The sequence below is a fragment of the Dendrobates tinctorius genome, unplaced genomic scaffold (genome assembly GCF_039654945.1).
Source record: "Dendrobates tinctorius isolate UK_male_01 unplaced genomic scaffold, ASM3965494v1 ptg000051l, whole genome shotgun sequence".
Taxonomy (NCBI): Eukaryota; Metazoa; Chordata; class Amphibia; order Anura; family Dendrobatidae; genus Dendrobates; species Dendrobates tinctorius.
Genome location: NW_027361719.1, coordinates 24781355 through 24793360, shown reverse-complemented (window position 1 = coordinate 24793360; position 12006 = coordinate 24781355). Strand labels below are relative to the sequence as shown.

Here is a 12006-nt window from a genome sequence, read left to right as displayed (position 1 = left end):
CTCCATAAACTCGCTCACCCTCGCAGGAATCTCAAACACCTCAATTTACAATCACTCTCTGAATCCCTTCTCCCTTCATGACACAGATGCTACCTTTTATAACACCACAATAACAGCAACGCTTGATTCGATTGCCCACCTCACGCAGAGCAAAACTCGAACAATCAACAGGCAGCCCTGGCTGACCAGCCTGATCAAAGAACTGAGACGGGTTTCCAGTGCCGCTGAACGGAGATGGAAGAGAACCCATTCTACTGAGCACTTCAACGCATGCAAGCAGTCCCTTGCCAGCTTTAAGTCCACGCTCTCTGCCGCAAAACAATCTTACTTCGCATCTCTCATATCCTCCCTGTCTCACAACCCTAAACAGCTCTTCAACACTTTCAATTCTCTACTCCGTCCCACAGCACCTCCTTCCCCTCCTCTCATTTCTGCTGAAGACTTTGCCTCCTTCTTTAAGCAGAAGATCGACACGATCAGACAAAACTTTGGCCCCAGCCCCCAATGCCCCTCTTAGCCGCTCAGCCCTGTTCTGCAAAAGCCAGCTTCTCCACCATGACAGAAGATCAGCTCTCCACCCTTCTGTCAAGATCACACCTCACCACTTGTGCCCTCGACCCACTCCCGTCTCACCTCATCCCTAACTTGGCCACAGTCTTCATCCCATCTCTAACACACCTTGTCAACCTTTCACTTACAAATGATGTCTTTCCCTCATCCTTCAAACATGCCTCAATCACACCCATCCTCAAAAAGCCCTCCCTTATCTCTTCTCTCTTACGCCTCAAAACTACTGGAACAGCATGTATATCTTGAACTGTCCTCCTACCTCTCCTCCTGTTCCCTCTTTGACCGGTTACAATCTGGCTTCCGACCGCATCACTCAACTGAAACTGCCCTAACTAAAGTCACTAATGACTTACTAACCGCCAAGAGCAAGCAACACTACTCTGTCCTCCTTCTCCTGGACCTGACCTCTGCCTTCGACACCGTAGACCATTCCCTCCTGCTACACAGACTCTCTCATCTCTTGGCATCACAGACCTGGCCCTATCCTGGATCTCATCATACCTAACAGACCAAACTTTTAGTGTCTTCCTCTCACACACCACCTCCTCACCTCGCCCCCTGTCTGTCGGTGTTCCCCAAGGCTCTGTCCTAGGACCCCTACTATTCTCCATCTATACCTTCAGCTTGGGACAGCTCATAGAATCCCACGGTTTGCAGTATCACCTCTATGCCGATGACATGCAGATCTACCTATCTGGACCCGACCTCGCCTCCTTACTGACTGAAATCCCACAATGTCTGTCTGCTATCTCAGCATTCTTCTCTGCTCGCTTTCTCAAACTGAACATGGACAAAACAGAATTCATCATCTTTCCCCCATCTCACTCTACCCCTCCACCAGACCTATCTATCAATGTCAACGGCTGCTCTCTTTCCCCAGTCCCGTACGCTCAGTGCCTTGGGGTTATCCTCGACTCTGCGCTCTCTTTCAAACCACATATCCAAGCCCTCGCATCCTCCTGCCGCCTCAAACTCAAAAATATTTCCTGGATCCGCTCATTCCTCAACCACGAAACCACAAAAACACTAGTGCATGCTCTTATCATCTCCCGCCTCGACTACTGCAACCTCCTACTCTCTGGCCTCCCCTCTAGCACTCTGGCTCCGCTCCAGTCCATCCTACACTCTGCTGCCTGACTAATCCACCTGTCTCCCCATTATTCCCCAGCCTCCCCCCTAAGCCAGGCCCTTCACTTGCTTCCTATCACCCAGAGGCTCCAATTCAAAACCCTAACCATGACATACAAAGCCATCCACAACCTGTCTCCTCCACACATCTGTGACATGGTCTCTAGGTACCTACCCGCATGCAACCTTTGATCATCTCAAGATCTCCTTCTCTACTCCCCCTTATCTCTTCTTCCCACAACCGCATACAAGATTTCTCCCGTGCTTCCCCCATACTCTGGAACTCCCTGCCGCAACACATCAGACTCTCACCATCAACGGAAACCTTTAAGAAGAACCTGAAGACCCACCTGTTCCGACAAGCCTACAGCCTGCAATGATCCTCGGTCTACTGAACCACAGCACAACCTGCTCTACCCTCTCCTACTGTATCCTCACCCATCCCTGTAGACTGTGAGCCCTTGCGGGCAGGGTTCCCTCTCCTTATGTACTTGTGTGTCCCTTGTCTTACACATGTTTACTATACTTGTCTACATTTCCCCTTTTCACATGTAAAGCGCCATGGAATAAATGGCGCTATATAAATGCATAATAATAATAATGTAGGACTTTGGCTCTCTCAGATGTCACTATTCCTTGCCTAGAGAGATGCCTTACGACCAATTGATGCATTTGAGCTGAAATATTATATAGTCCTCATAGTTATTGGCACCAATGAAGTGTAAGTACACAATATGAAATATCTCCTGAAAAAAAATAATCAAGTGAAACAGATTTTTGTATAGATCACTCATGTTAAATACAAAAGAGCAAATGATAATCAATAATTTAAAACAAAAAATAATGGGAGGGAAAAATAGAGAAACTTAAAGCTTGCTGTGACACTGGTATTGGCGCCCTTTACATTAAAGTAGTATAGAAACTCATTGACTTGCCTGTAGTAAATCACAAATGAGAATCAACTGTGAATAGTTGCCCATGCCCATGTGACATAAATTAGCCAATGAATAATGACTTTAGTGTTTTAAAAATCCATGATATGCCCTGTTGCTTTTTTACAATATTGAAGACAAAGTATCATGCGGTTACCGTGACAGAGAGGAGCCAGAAGACCGCAGCGTCTAATTGCTCCTACTCCTGCACTGAAAAGAAGCACTTCACCTGCTTTTTAAAAGGCATAAATTTCTTTAGGCAGTACAGGGGTTAATCAGCCATGTTGAGAGCTCTGGGAGTTAGGGCTCTAAGCTGAGCACGGTTAGCCAATCCTATCCCCTGTATAACCTGGATCCTGACTGACACACATCGTCATAGCTAGCTTTTGCTGCATGGCTGGGAGGATAGTATTTGGTGTGAGAAGGTGTTTGGTGGGTTTATCTGTGACTGTTGCTTGGTTTAGTAAGAGTGATCATTCCCTTTTCTTCTCCAACTTTGGTTTTACCGCATCCTCCACTCCCCAGTTCATTCCTCTGTTATATGTGAGTGAATATTTGTATTCCTGGTAGGTTCAGTTTTCCCTGGTCATACTATCTCTTGTTAGTCTGGTTGGTGTATTACGGTACACTACTACTCCCCTCTTCCCTGGATGGGGAAAGGGTACTGACTGAGGGCAGATAAGGCAAGGTATGTGGCCCCGGCATCTTCACCTTCAGATGTATCACAGTGGACAGGGTGAGCAAGGGCACCCCCTAGTGTTAGAGACAGGGAAGAAGCCCGTGGTCCCAGGTCACCTGATAACAGAGTCATGACACAAGGTATCTGTATGAAGACATTATAACTGCTATTATTAGCAAACACAAGACTTTCAAAGGGTATAAGGTCATCTCCAAAGACCTTGTTATCCCAGTTTCAACAGTGTACATTGTTGTTAAGAAGTTTTCCAAGCATAGTACCATCAAAAACCTCTCTGGACTTGGGGGAGAAAGTAAATTTGACAAGAGATACCAAGGTTGGTGCGAATGGTGGAAAAACATGTCAAACATCCAAAGACCTGAAGGCCAGCCTGAAACAGTCTTGTGTGATGGTTTCAGCAAGTACCATATGCTGCACACTAACCCAAGTAGAGTTTTATCGGAAAAAGCCAAGGAAAAAGGAAAAAACCATTGCTGAAGAAAAGACATAAAAAGGAACAACTGATCTTTGCCTTGACAAACCACAATCCTTCTGGGAAAATGTTCTGTGGACAGATGAAACAAAAGTAGAGCTTTTTGGCAATGCAAAGCAACAGTTTGTTTACAGATCATGCAATTTAGCTTATAAGAAAAAAAACACCCTACCACCAGTTAAGCATGGTGGAGGATCCATAATGCTGTGGGGTTGCTTGCCTTGACTCTATTACAGGTATCATAAAATCAGAGAATTAACAAGAGATTTTAGAGCAAAATGTCCTACATAGTGTAAGAAAACTTGGTGTGAGTCGAAGATCATGAGTCCTCCAGCAAGACAATGACCCAAAGCACACATCCAAAAGTACACAGGGATGGTTGAAAAAGAAAAAATTGACTGTTTTTAAATGGCCACTGGCCAGCAATGAGTCTTGACCTCAATCTCATTGAAAATCTTTGGGGTGAGCTAAAATCTGCCATTGGGAAAAAGAACCCTGCAAACATTCAAAAGCTTGAATAAACTGCAAAGGCAGAGTTCAGAGAAAATACCAGCTGGGAACAGCAGGAAGCTTATAGATGGCTACAAGAAAGGCTGTCATCAATGCCAAATGGTGTGCAATCAAGTATTAATTAGAGGTGCCTTTATTGCTGCACATGCTGTTTATTCTATTTCTTCTTTGAAATTGCAACATGTAAGTTCAAAAACTATGTTTTATTGTATTACTTTGGAACACTAATTAAAAAATCCTGAGTATATAACTTTGGTACATTTCCAATTATTTCTGAAAATATTGTACAGTCTATGAAAAAGTGAAGAGGTGCCAATAATGGTGAGAAGTACTGTATTTCCAATCTATTTTGCCCACTATGTTAATTATTATACTAACAATATGTGTTAAACAACCTGTGTACTATTAACTTGTGTGCCGACAACCATAAATGAAATCCAAGGTTGTTTGGCAGCTGTAGCTCATAAATTATATAGAGTGTGCAGCAAGATTGGGCTGTAGGCAATGATATCCATGACATAGTGCATATTTTTCTTGCAGAGTTTAACCTTTCCCAATAATATCTGGTTTCTTTCATTGTTTTAGAATAGTATTAATATATAATGATTAGTGAAATGTTATAGAGCGGCTTGTGAAAGTATTCACCCCCTTGGTATTTTTTGTGTTTTGCTACCTCACAACCTAGACTATCTGTGTTTTTTAGGGCTTTCATCAATTCCTGAAAAGAACATTAGATTTTCTTTTTTTTGAGAATCAAACAACAAAGGACAAAATAACTGAAAGTGTCAATGTGTATAACTGTTCATCCCCCTAAAGCCAGTACTTTGTAGAGCCTCCTTGAGCTTTCTACATCTTGCCACTGTGATTTTTGCCTAATCCCCAAGGCAAAACTTCTCCAGCTCATTGAAGTTAGATGGTTTCCTCTGTCAAGTCTGTCCATACATTCTCAATTGGATTAAGATTCGGGCTTTGACTAAGTCTATTCCAAAACATTTACAAGTTTCCCCTTAAACCATTCCAGCATTGCTTTAGCAGTACGCTTTGGGTAAGTCTTGTTAGAAGGTGAACATCCATCCCAATCTCAAATCACTGACAGACTGAAATCCGTTTTGCTCAAGAATATCCTTGCATTTTGCATCATCCATCCTCCCCTCGATTCAAACCATTTTCTCTGCCCCTGCTGACAAAAAACATCCCCACAGCATGATGCTTCCACCACCATATTTCACTATGGGGGTGGTGTTCTTGGGGTTGTGAGCTGTGTTGATTTAGCACCAGATACTTTGTAGCCAAAAAGTAGCATTTTGGATTCATCTGACCACAGTACCTTCCTCAATACATTTGGGGAGTCTCACACATGTCTTTTGGCAAACTCAAAATGAGCCTTACAATTTTTTGAGTGTATATAAAGGCTTTCATGTGCTGACTCTTTAAAAAAGGCGACCTCTGTGGAGTGTACGGCTTATTGTGGTCATATGGACAGATACTCCAGTCTCTGCTTGGGAACTCTGCAGCTCCTATGGGCTTACCTTTGGCCTTTGTCACCTTTCAGAAAAGGTGTGTGTATACTGCCAGACGATGTGACACTTAGAATGCACACTTCCTTTCACTAAGCATGTCACTTATCAAGGTAATTGCTTGCACCAGAAATGTTTAGGGGCTTCATCACAAAAGGGGTGAATACATAGGCACATGTCAATTTTGTGTTATTTGATGCCATACATTTAATTGCCTCATTTCCTCTATATGGATACTGGCTGGGGTACTGCTACTTCCATTATTATTTTTATTCTCATGTAGTATCACATCTTCTTTTCAGCCCTAATCGGGACCTCTGCTTTATTCGGCTGTGGCCTCTTCTCTACAGTTTACTTTTCCTACTCAAGGCCAGTTTTCATGTTTACACTGCCCCATTATTAACAACAGCAGCTGTATTGCTTTTATATTGTGACAACCACTCACCGCTCCTAATTTGCACTTCTAGTCTGCATCTTAATGCTGCACTCTATATTCTCCAGAGACATAGGCAATTATGTATATATATTTTTTTCTATATATATTTTGTAAAATATCCACTTATGCACATTTATGTACAGCACTTTTATGGTGTCATTTCTTGTGACTAATTTTTTTGTATATCTACAGTATCTTTTGCAGTGAGGTTTGCTAAAGACCCATAACTGGGTCAAAAAGTTACCTTGATACCCTATTGTTATTGCTGTGGTGACTCCAATAAATTCATCTATATTTTGCATATGAAAAATCATATCTTGAGTGCGGCTGTTTCTTCATCTATATGACTCCAACTGGACTTGCTCCAGGTTCAGCCTGCACCTACCATATGCCAAACAGAGTGCACACCATTTATCTATAGCATACATTTAATTTATGCCTATATTTTTCTCACTTTACCAACTTAGACTATTTAATGCTGATGCATCACACACAAATCAGATTACAAAAATATTTAAATACAGATTGTAATATACAAAAAATAGATACAAAGCTAAGGGAGGGGAATACTTTCACAAGCCACTGTATAGCACATGTAGAAGAATCATTATTTCTAAGAAATAAAAATATTATTTGTTTTTTTTCCAGGTTACAGTAAGATCCTGCCATGTGGCTTTCTCTTCTGGTCCTGGTGGGTCTAATTTTCCTGTATAGATGGTACAGACAGAGTCAGATATTGGAGAATCTCACCGATAAGTATGTGTTTATCACTGGATGTGACAGTGGATTTGGAAACTTGCTGGCCAAACAACTGGACAAACGTGGCATGAAAGTTCTGGCTTCATGTCTAACAGAGAAAGGAGCTGAGAATCTGAAGAAGGAGGCCTCGAGTCACTTACAAACAGTAATTCTAGATGTTGCAGATAGTCAGAGTGTCACCTCAGCTGCCAAGTGGGTTTCTAATATTATTGGAAATCATGGTGAGTACTACATATTACTTTATATACTCGTGTATAAGCCGAGTTCTTCAGCACATTTTTTGTGCTGAAAATGCCCCCCTCGGCTTATACACAAGTAATTTTAACAGAAGATGATGAGGAAGGAGGAACGGCGGGCAGCGGGTCACAGGAGACAGCAGCTGGCAGCTGTGGCTAAAGCCTGTGCCCGCTGCTAAAGAGAAATGAATATTCACTGCACTGGCAGTGAATATTCATTTCTCTTATAGCGTGCACAGTTACAGCCGCAACCATCGGCTTCCTGCAGCTGCTAGGCTATCACGGGTGCCAACTCATTAAAGTAATGAATATTCACTTCTCTCCACCCCCATAGGCATGGAGAGAGGTGAATATTCATTACTTTAATGAGCAGGGACACGTGATCGCTCAGCAGCAGATACTGCTAGCACAGGAACAAGATGCTGTGAGGGCGTGCAGAAATGGTAAGTAGGATTTTTTTTATGCTTTTCTCATGGAGGCCACACATGCAAGGATAGGGATGAGGAACCATATATTCAGGGATGGCGATAAGGAGCCATGCATGCAAGGATAGGAATAAGGAACCATGTATACAAGGTTGGGAATAAGGAGCCATGCAGACAAGGATTAGAATAAGCAGCCATGGAGACAAGGATGGGAATAAGGAACCATGCAGACAAAGATGGGAATAAGGAGCCATTCAGGCAAGGATGGGAATAAGGAGCTATGCAGACAATGATGGGAATAAGGAGCCATGCAGACAAGGATGGGGGTTAGGAGACATGCAGAGAAAGATGGGGATGAGGAACCATGCATACCAGGATGGGGAAGAGAGGATAATGCATACCTGGCTTATACTCAAGTCAATAAGGTGCATCGGCTTATACTCGAGACAGCTTATACACGAGTATAAACGGTACTAAAAAGTTAGATATTGGTATAAATACACATGCATCCAGGGCTTTCTTAAAGGGAAGGTGCCGTGTTTTTTCATAATTTAATGTAAAAAAGAAAATAGTATAAAAAGGTATTGTCCCCTAAGCTTGACTCAGTGGTGTGTATGGATTGTTTTTTGTACGGTATTAATGCAGCCACTGGGGGCTGCCATCTTACCTTGCTGGCTGCTGAACGACACTTTCCATGCTTATTTACGGCAGTCCCTGGGCATAAGACATAACAGTCGGCTCCCGACCCTATCTCTTTCATTGCAGCAGCATCAGGAGTGAACTGGCCACGCCTCTGTGGGCAGCTCAATTCACAGCTGTAGCTGTGGCCAGGCGCTATCTTATTAGAGCTCAGTGCGTTCTTTTTAGCTCCATTTACACTCCATTGCAAGCCCTGGATGCTGTACTGTTCCAGCATAACAGGGCTTGGATGTTCACTCTGCACATACCAGCTGTAGGAGAGGATACAGGACGAGCTCCTGGAGACCAAGCTGCTCTTTCCAAAACACCCAACCAGATGCTTCCCCTGCTCTTGCAAAACATAGGAGGAGCTGCTCCCTGCTGTTTCAAAACACTTGGCCATCTGCTGGACATCTAATCCTCTCCTATGTGATACTGACTGCTGAGCCATGTGTCTAATCCTCTTCTGTGTGATACTGTCTGCTGATCCATGTATCTAATCCTATCCTGTGTGATGCTGACTGCTGAGCTGTGTATCTAATCCTATCCTGTGTGATATAGTCTGCTGAGCCGTGTATGTAATCCTATCCCGTGTGATACTGTCTGCTGAGCCGTGTATCTAATCCTCTCCTGTGTGATGCTGACTGCTGAGCTGTGTATCTAATCCTCTCTTGTGTGATACTGTCTGCTGATCCGTGTATCTAATCCTATCCTGTGTGATGCTGACTGCTGAGCTGTGTATCTAATCCTATCCCGTGTGATACTGTCTGCTGAGCCATGTATCTAATCCTATCCTGTGTGATACTGACTGCTGAGCTGTGTATCTAATCCTATCCCGTGTGATACTGTCTGCTGAGCCATGTATCTAATCCTATCCTGTGTGATGCTGACTGCTGAGCTGTGTATCTAATCCTCTCTTGTGTGATACTGTCTGCTGAGCCGTGTATCTAATCCTATCCTGTGTGATACAGTCTGCTGAGCCGTGTATCTAATCCTATCCCGTGTGATACTGACTGCTGAGCTGTGTATCTAATCCTCTCCTGTGTGATACTGTCTGCTGATCCGTGTATCTAATCCTATCCTGTGTGATGCTGACTGCTGAGCTGTGTATCTAATCCTCTCTTGTGTGATACTGTCTGCTGAGCCGTGTATCTAATCCTATCCTGTGTGATACAGTCTGCTGAGCCGTGTATCTAATCCTATCCCGTGTGATACTGTCTGCTGAGCCATGTATCTAATCCTTTCCTGTGTGATACTGACAGCTGAGCCATGTATCTAATCCTCTCCTGTGTGATACTGACTGCTGAGCTGTGTATCTAATCCTATCCTGTGTGATACTGACAGCTGAGCCGTGTATCTAATCCTCTCCTGTGTGATACTCTCTGCTGAGCCGTGTATCTAATCCTATCCTGTGTGATACAGTCTGCTGATCCGTGTATCTAATCCTATCCTGTGTGATACTGACTGCTGAGCCATGTATCTAATCCTTTCCTGTGTGATACTGACAGCTGAGCCATGTATCTAATCCTCTCCTGTGTGATACTGACTGCTGAGCTGTGTATCTAATCCTATCCTGTGTGATACTGACAGCTGAGCCGTGTATCTAATCCTCTCCTGTGTGATACTCTCTGCTGAGCCGTGTATCTAATCCTATCCTGTGTGATACAGTCTGCTGATCCGTGTATCTAATCCTATCCTGTGTGATACTGACTGCTGATCCGTGTATCTAATCCTATCCCGTGTAATACTGACTGCTGAGCCGTGTATCTAATCCTATCCCGTGTGATACTGACTGCTGAGCCATGTATCTAATCCTATCCAGTGTGATACTGCTCTCCTGAAATACTCTGTGCTGCTGTCACCCTGCTGGATTTATGTGTGAACTACATGGTGGTATTGTGTATGAACTATATGGCGGTATTATGTGTGAAGTATATGGTGGTATTATGTGAGAACCCTATGGCAGTATTATCTGCTAAAAGGGGACCCATTCTAGGGTGGTTCTGGCTGAGCCCTTGCACACGGGTCAGGGGTAATAGTTAGGTGCAGTCAGGGGAGGGCTGGTGAGGCAGCTGAAGAGAGGGGTCTCATTTTTATCGTTACTGTATGGCTACATTTCCCCCCATCCTGCTTCCCAGTGTCACCCCAGACTGTGCCTATCGCCTCGCTTTCACACATCGCCAGGACAGGATTTGAGGAGGGGAATGAGGTCTTTGCATGCAAAGTCTGGATCAGAACAGGCCATCAATCAGCAGAAATGTTTCCTGGATTTCTGTGGTGCTGTCACCCTGCTCCTCCCCATATATCTCCCTCTGTGCCCCCCATAGACCAGCACACTTCTCTCCTGAAATTCTCTGTGCTGCTGTCACCCTGCTCCCAGAATCCTTGCTGCCTGCCATGCTCAGTGACCAAAAACCCCATTCCTCTCCTCAGATCCTGTCCTGGCGATGTGTGAAAGCGAGGCGACAGGAGTGCAGTGTGCTGGTCTATGGGGGGCACCCTGTTCGGTGCCAGGGATTGTACATAGAGTGCTGTGTTTTATACACATGGATGGACCGTCTGCTTGTCTGCTCCACAGAAATCCAGGACACATTTCTGCTGATTGATGGCCTGTTCTGATCCAGACTTCGCATGCAAAGACAGTCAGTAACTTTGCAGGCCCCATCAAAATGGCTGATCACTGTGTTCCTAGATGTCATCCTCTCTTTTAACTTAGCAAACACCCAGAAGGGGAGGAGAGGAGTGACATCACACCCATGTCAGCAGATTCTGCCCATAATTACTGCAGGGCAGTAATGTGAGCTAGTTGTACACTAGGTTTTTGTGCCAAATTTCAGTAGCTGCTCCGCCTAGTGTTAACAAGTGGAAATGCCAAACTTTTTAAAATTATTTTTCATATTTTGCAAAATTAAAAACAAATGATAATATTTTTTAAGAAAATGTAAACATTAATTCTTTACATTTTTTCAATTGCTGAAAAAAAATTGGATGGCACCTTCCCTTTAAGTCTGCACAGTTTTAAAAATGATGAAAACATCCTATTTATTTTCTAAATAGGTGTCTTGTGAGTGTTCTATTAAAGGGCTCATGCACATGGCTGTGTTCTGTTTGTGTACATGCTCCAGCTGTAATAGCTTAGTCAAAGATTTTCTTATGAGTCCATGTAATGTTTGAGTGCTGTTTATGTAAGAGGGTGGATGATTCTTTGTCAACCCACTTAGGCTGAGTTGACACGTGGCTTTTTTTCGCGTTTCCGCGGCAGTTTTAACCGCGCGATTTTGCCGCGAAAACGCGAAAAATAAGCATCCCAGGCATTCCTATGGGATTCCGCAATGCTGTGCTAATGCTGCGGTTTTTACCGCGGCGGAATCGCTTCACGGTAAGAACCGCAGCATGCTCATTATTTTGTGGAATCGCGGCGATCCCGCACCCATAGGAATGCATTGTTCCGCTTATTTCCCGCATGTGGCTGTGCACACCATGCGGAAAGTAAGCAGAACAATTGCGGATGGTACCCACGGTCCGGAGGAGAGGAGACTGTCCTCCGGGCTTTGGGTACCATATCCCTGTAAAAAATAGAATTTAAAATAAAAAATATTGTTATTCTTACCCTCCGACGTCCCGCGCAGCCTTCCCGCCTCTCTCC

At 43.9% G+C, this 12006-nt stretch overlaps 1 protein-coding gene across 4 annotated transcripts in view; it reads left to right on the top strand.

Annotated features, from left to right (window-relative positions):
• LOC141091337 (retinol dehydrogenase 7-like) overlaps positions 1–12006 on the top strand; it is a 123886-nt gene that overhangs the window by 96360 nt on the left and 15520 nt on the right. For all 4 annotated transcript variants that reach the window (XM_073576867.1, XM_073576866.1, XM_073576869.1 and 1 more), the window contains one exon: positions 6911–7242. In XM_073576867.1, coding sequence (XP_073432968.1) covers positions 6930–7242 — 313 coding nt within the window. In that variant the 5' untranslated portion in view covers positions 6911–6929. The remainder of the gene's footprint in view (positions 1–6910; positions 7243–12006) is intronic.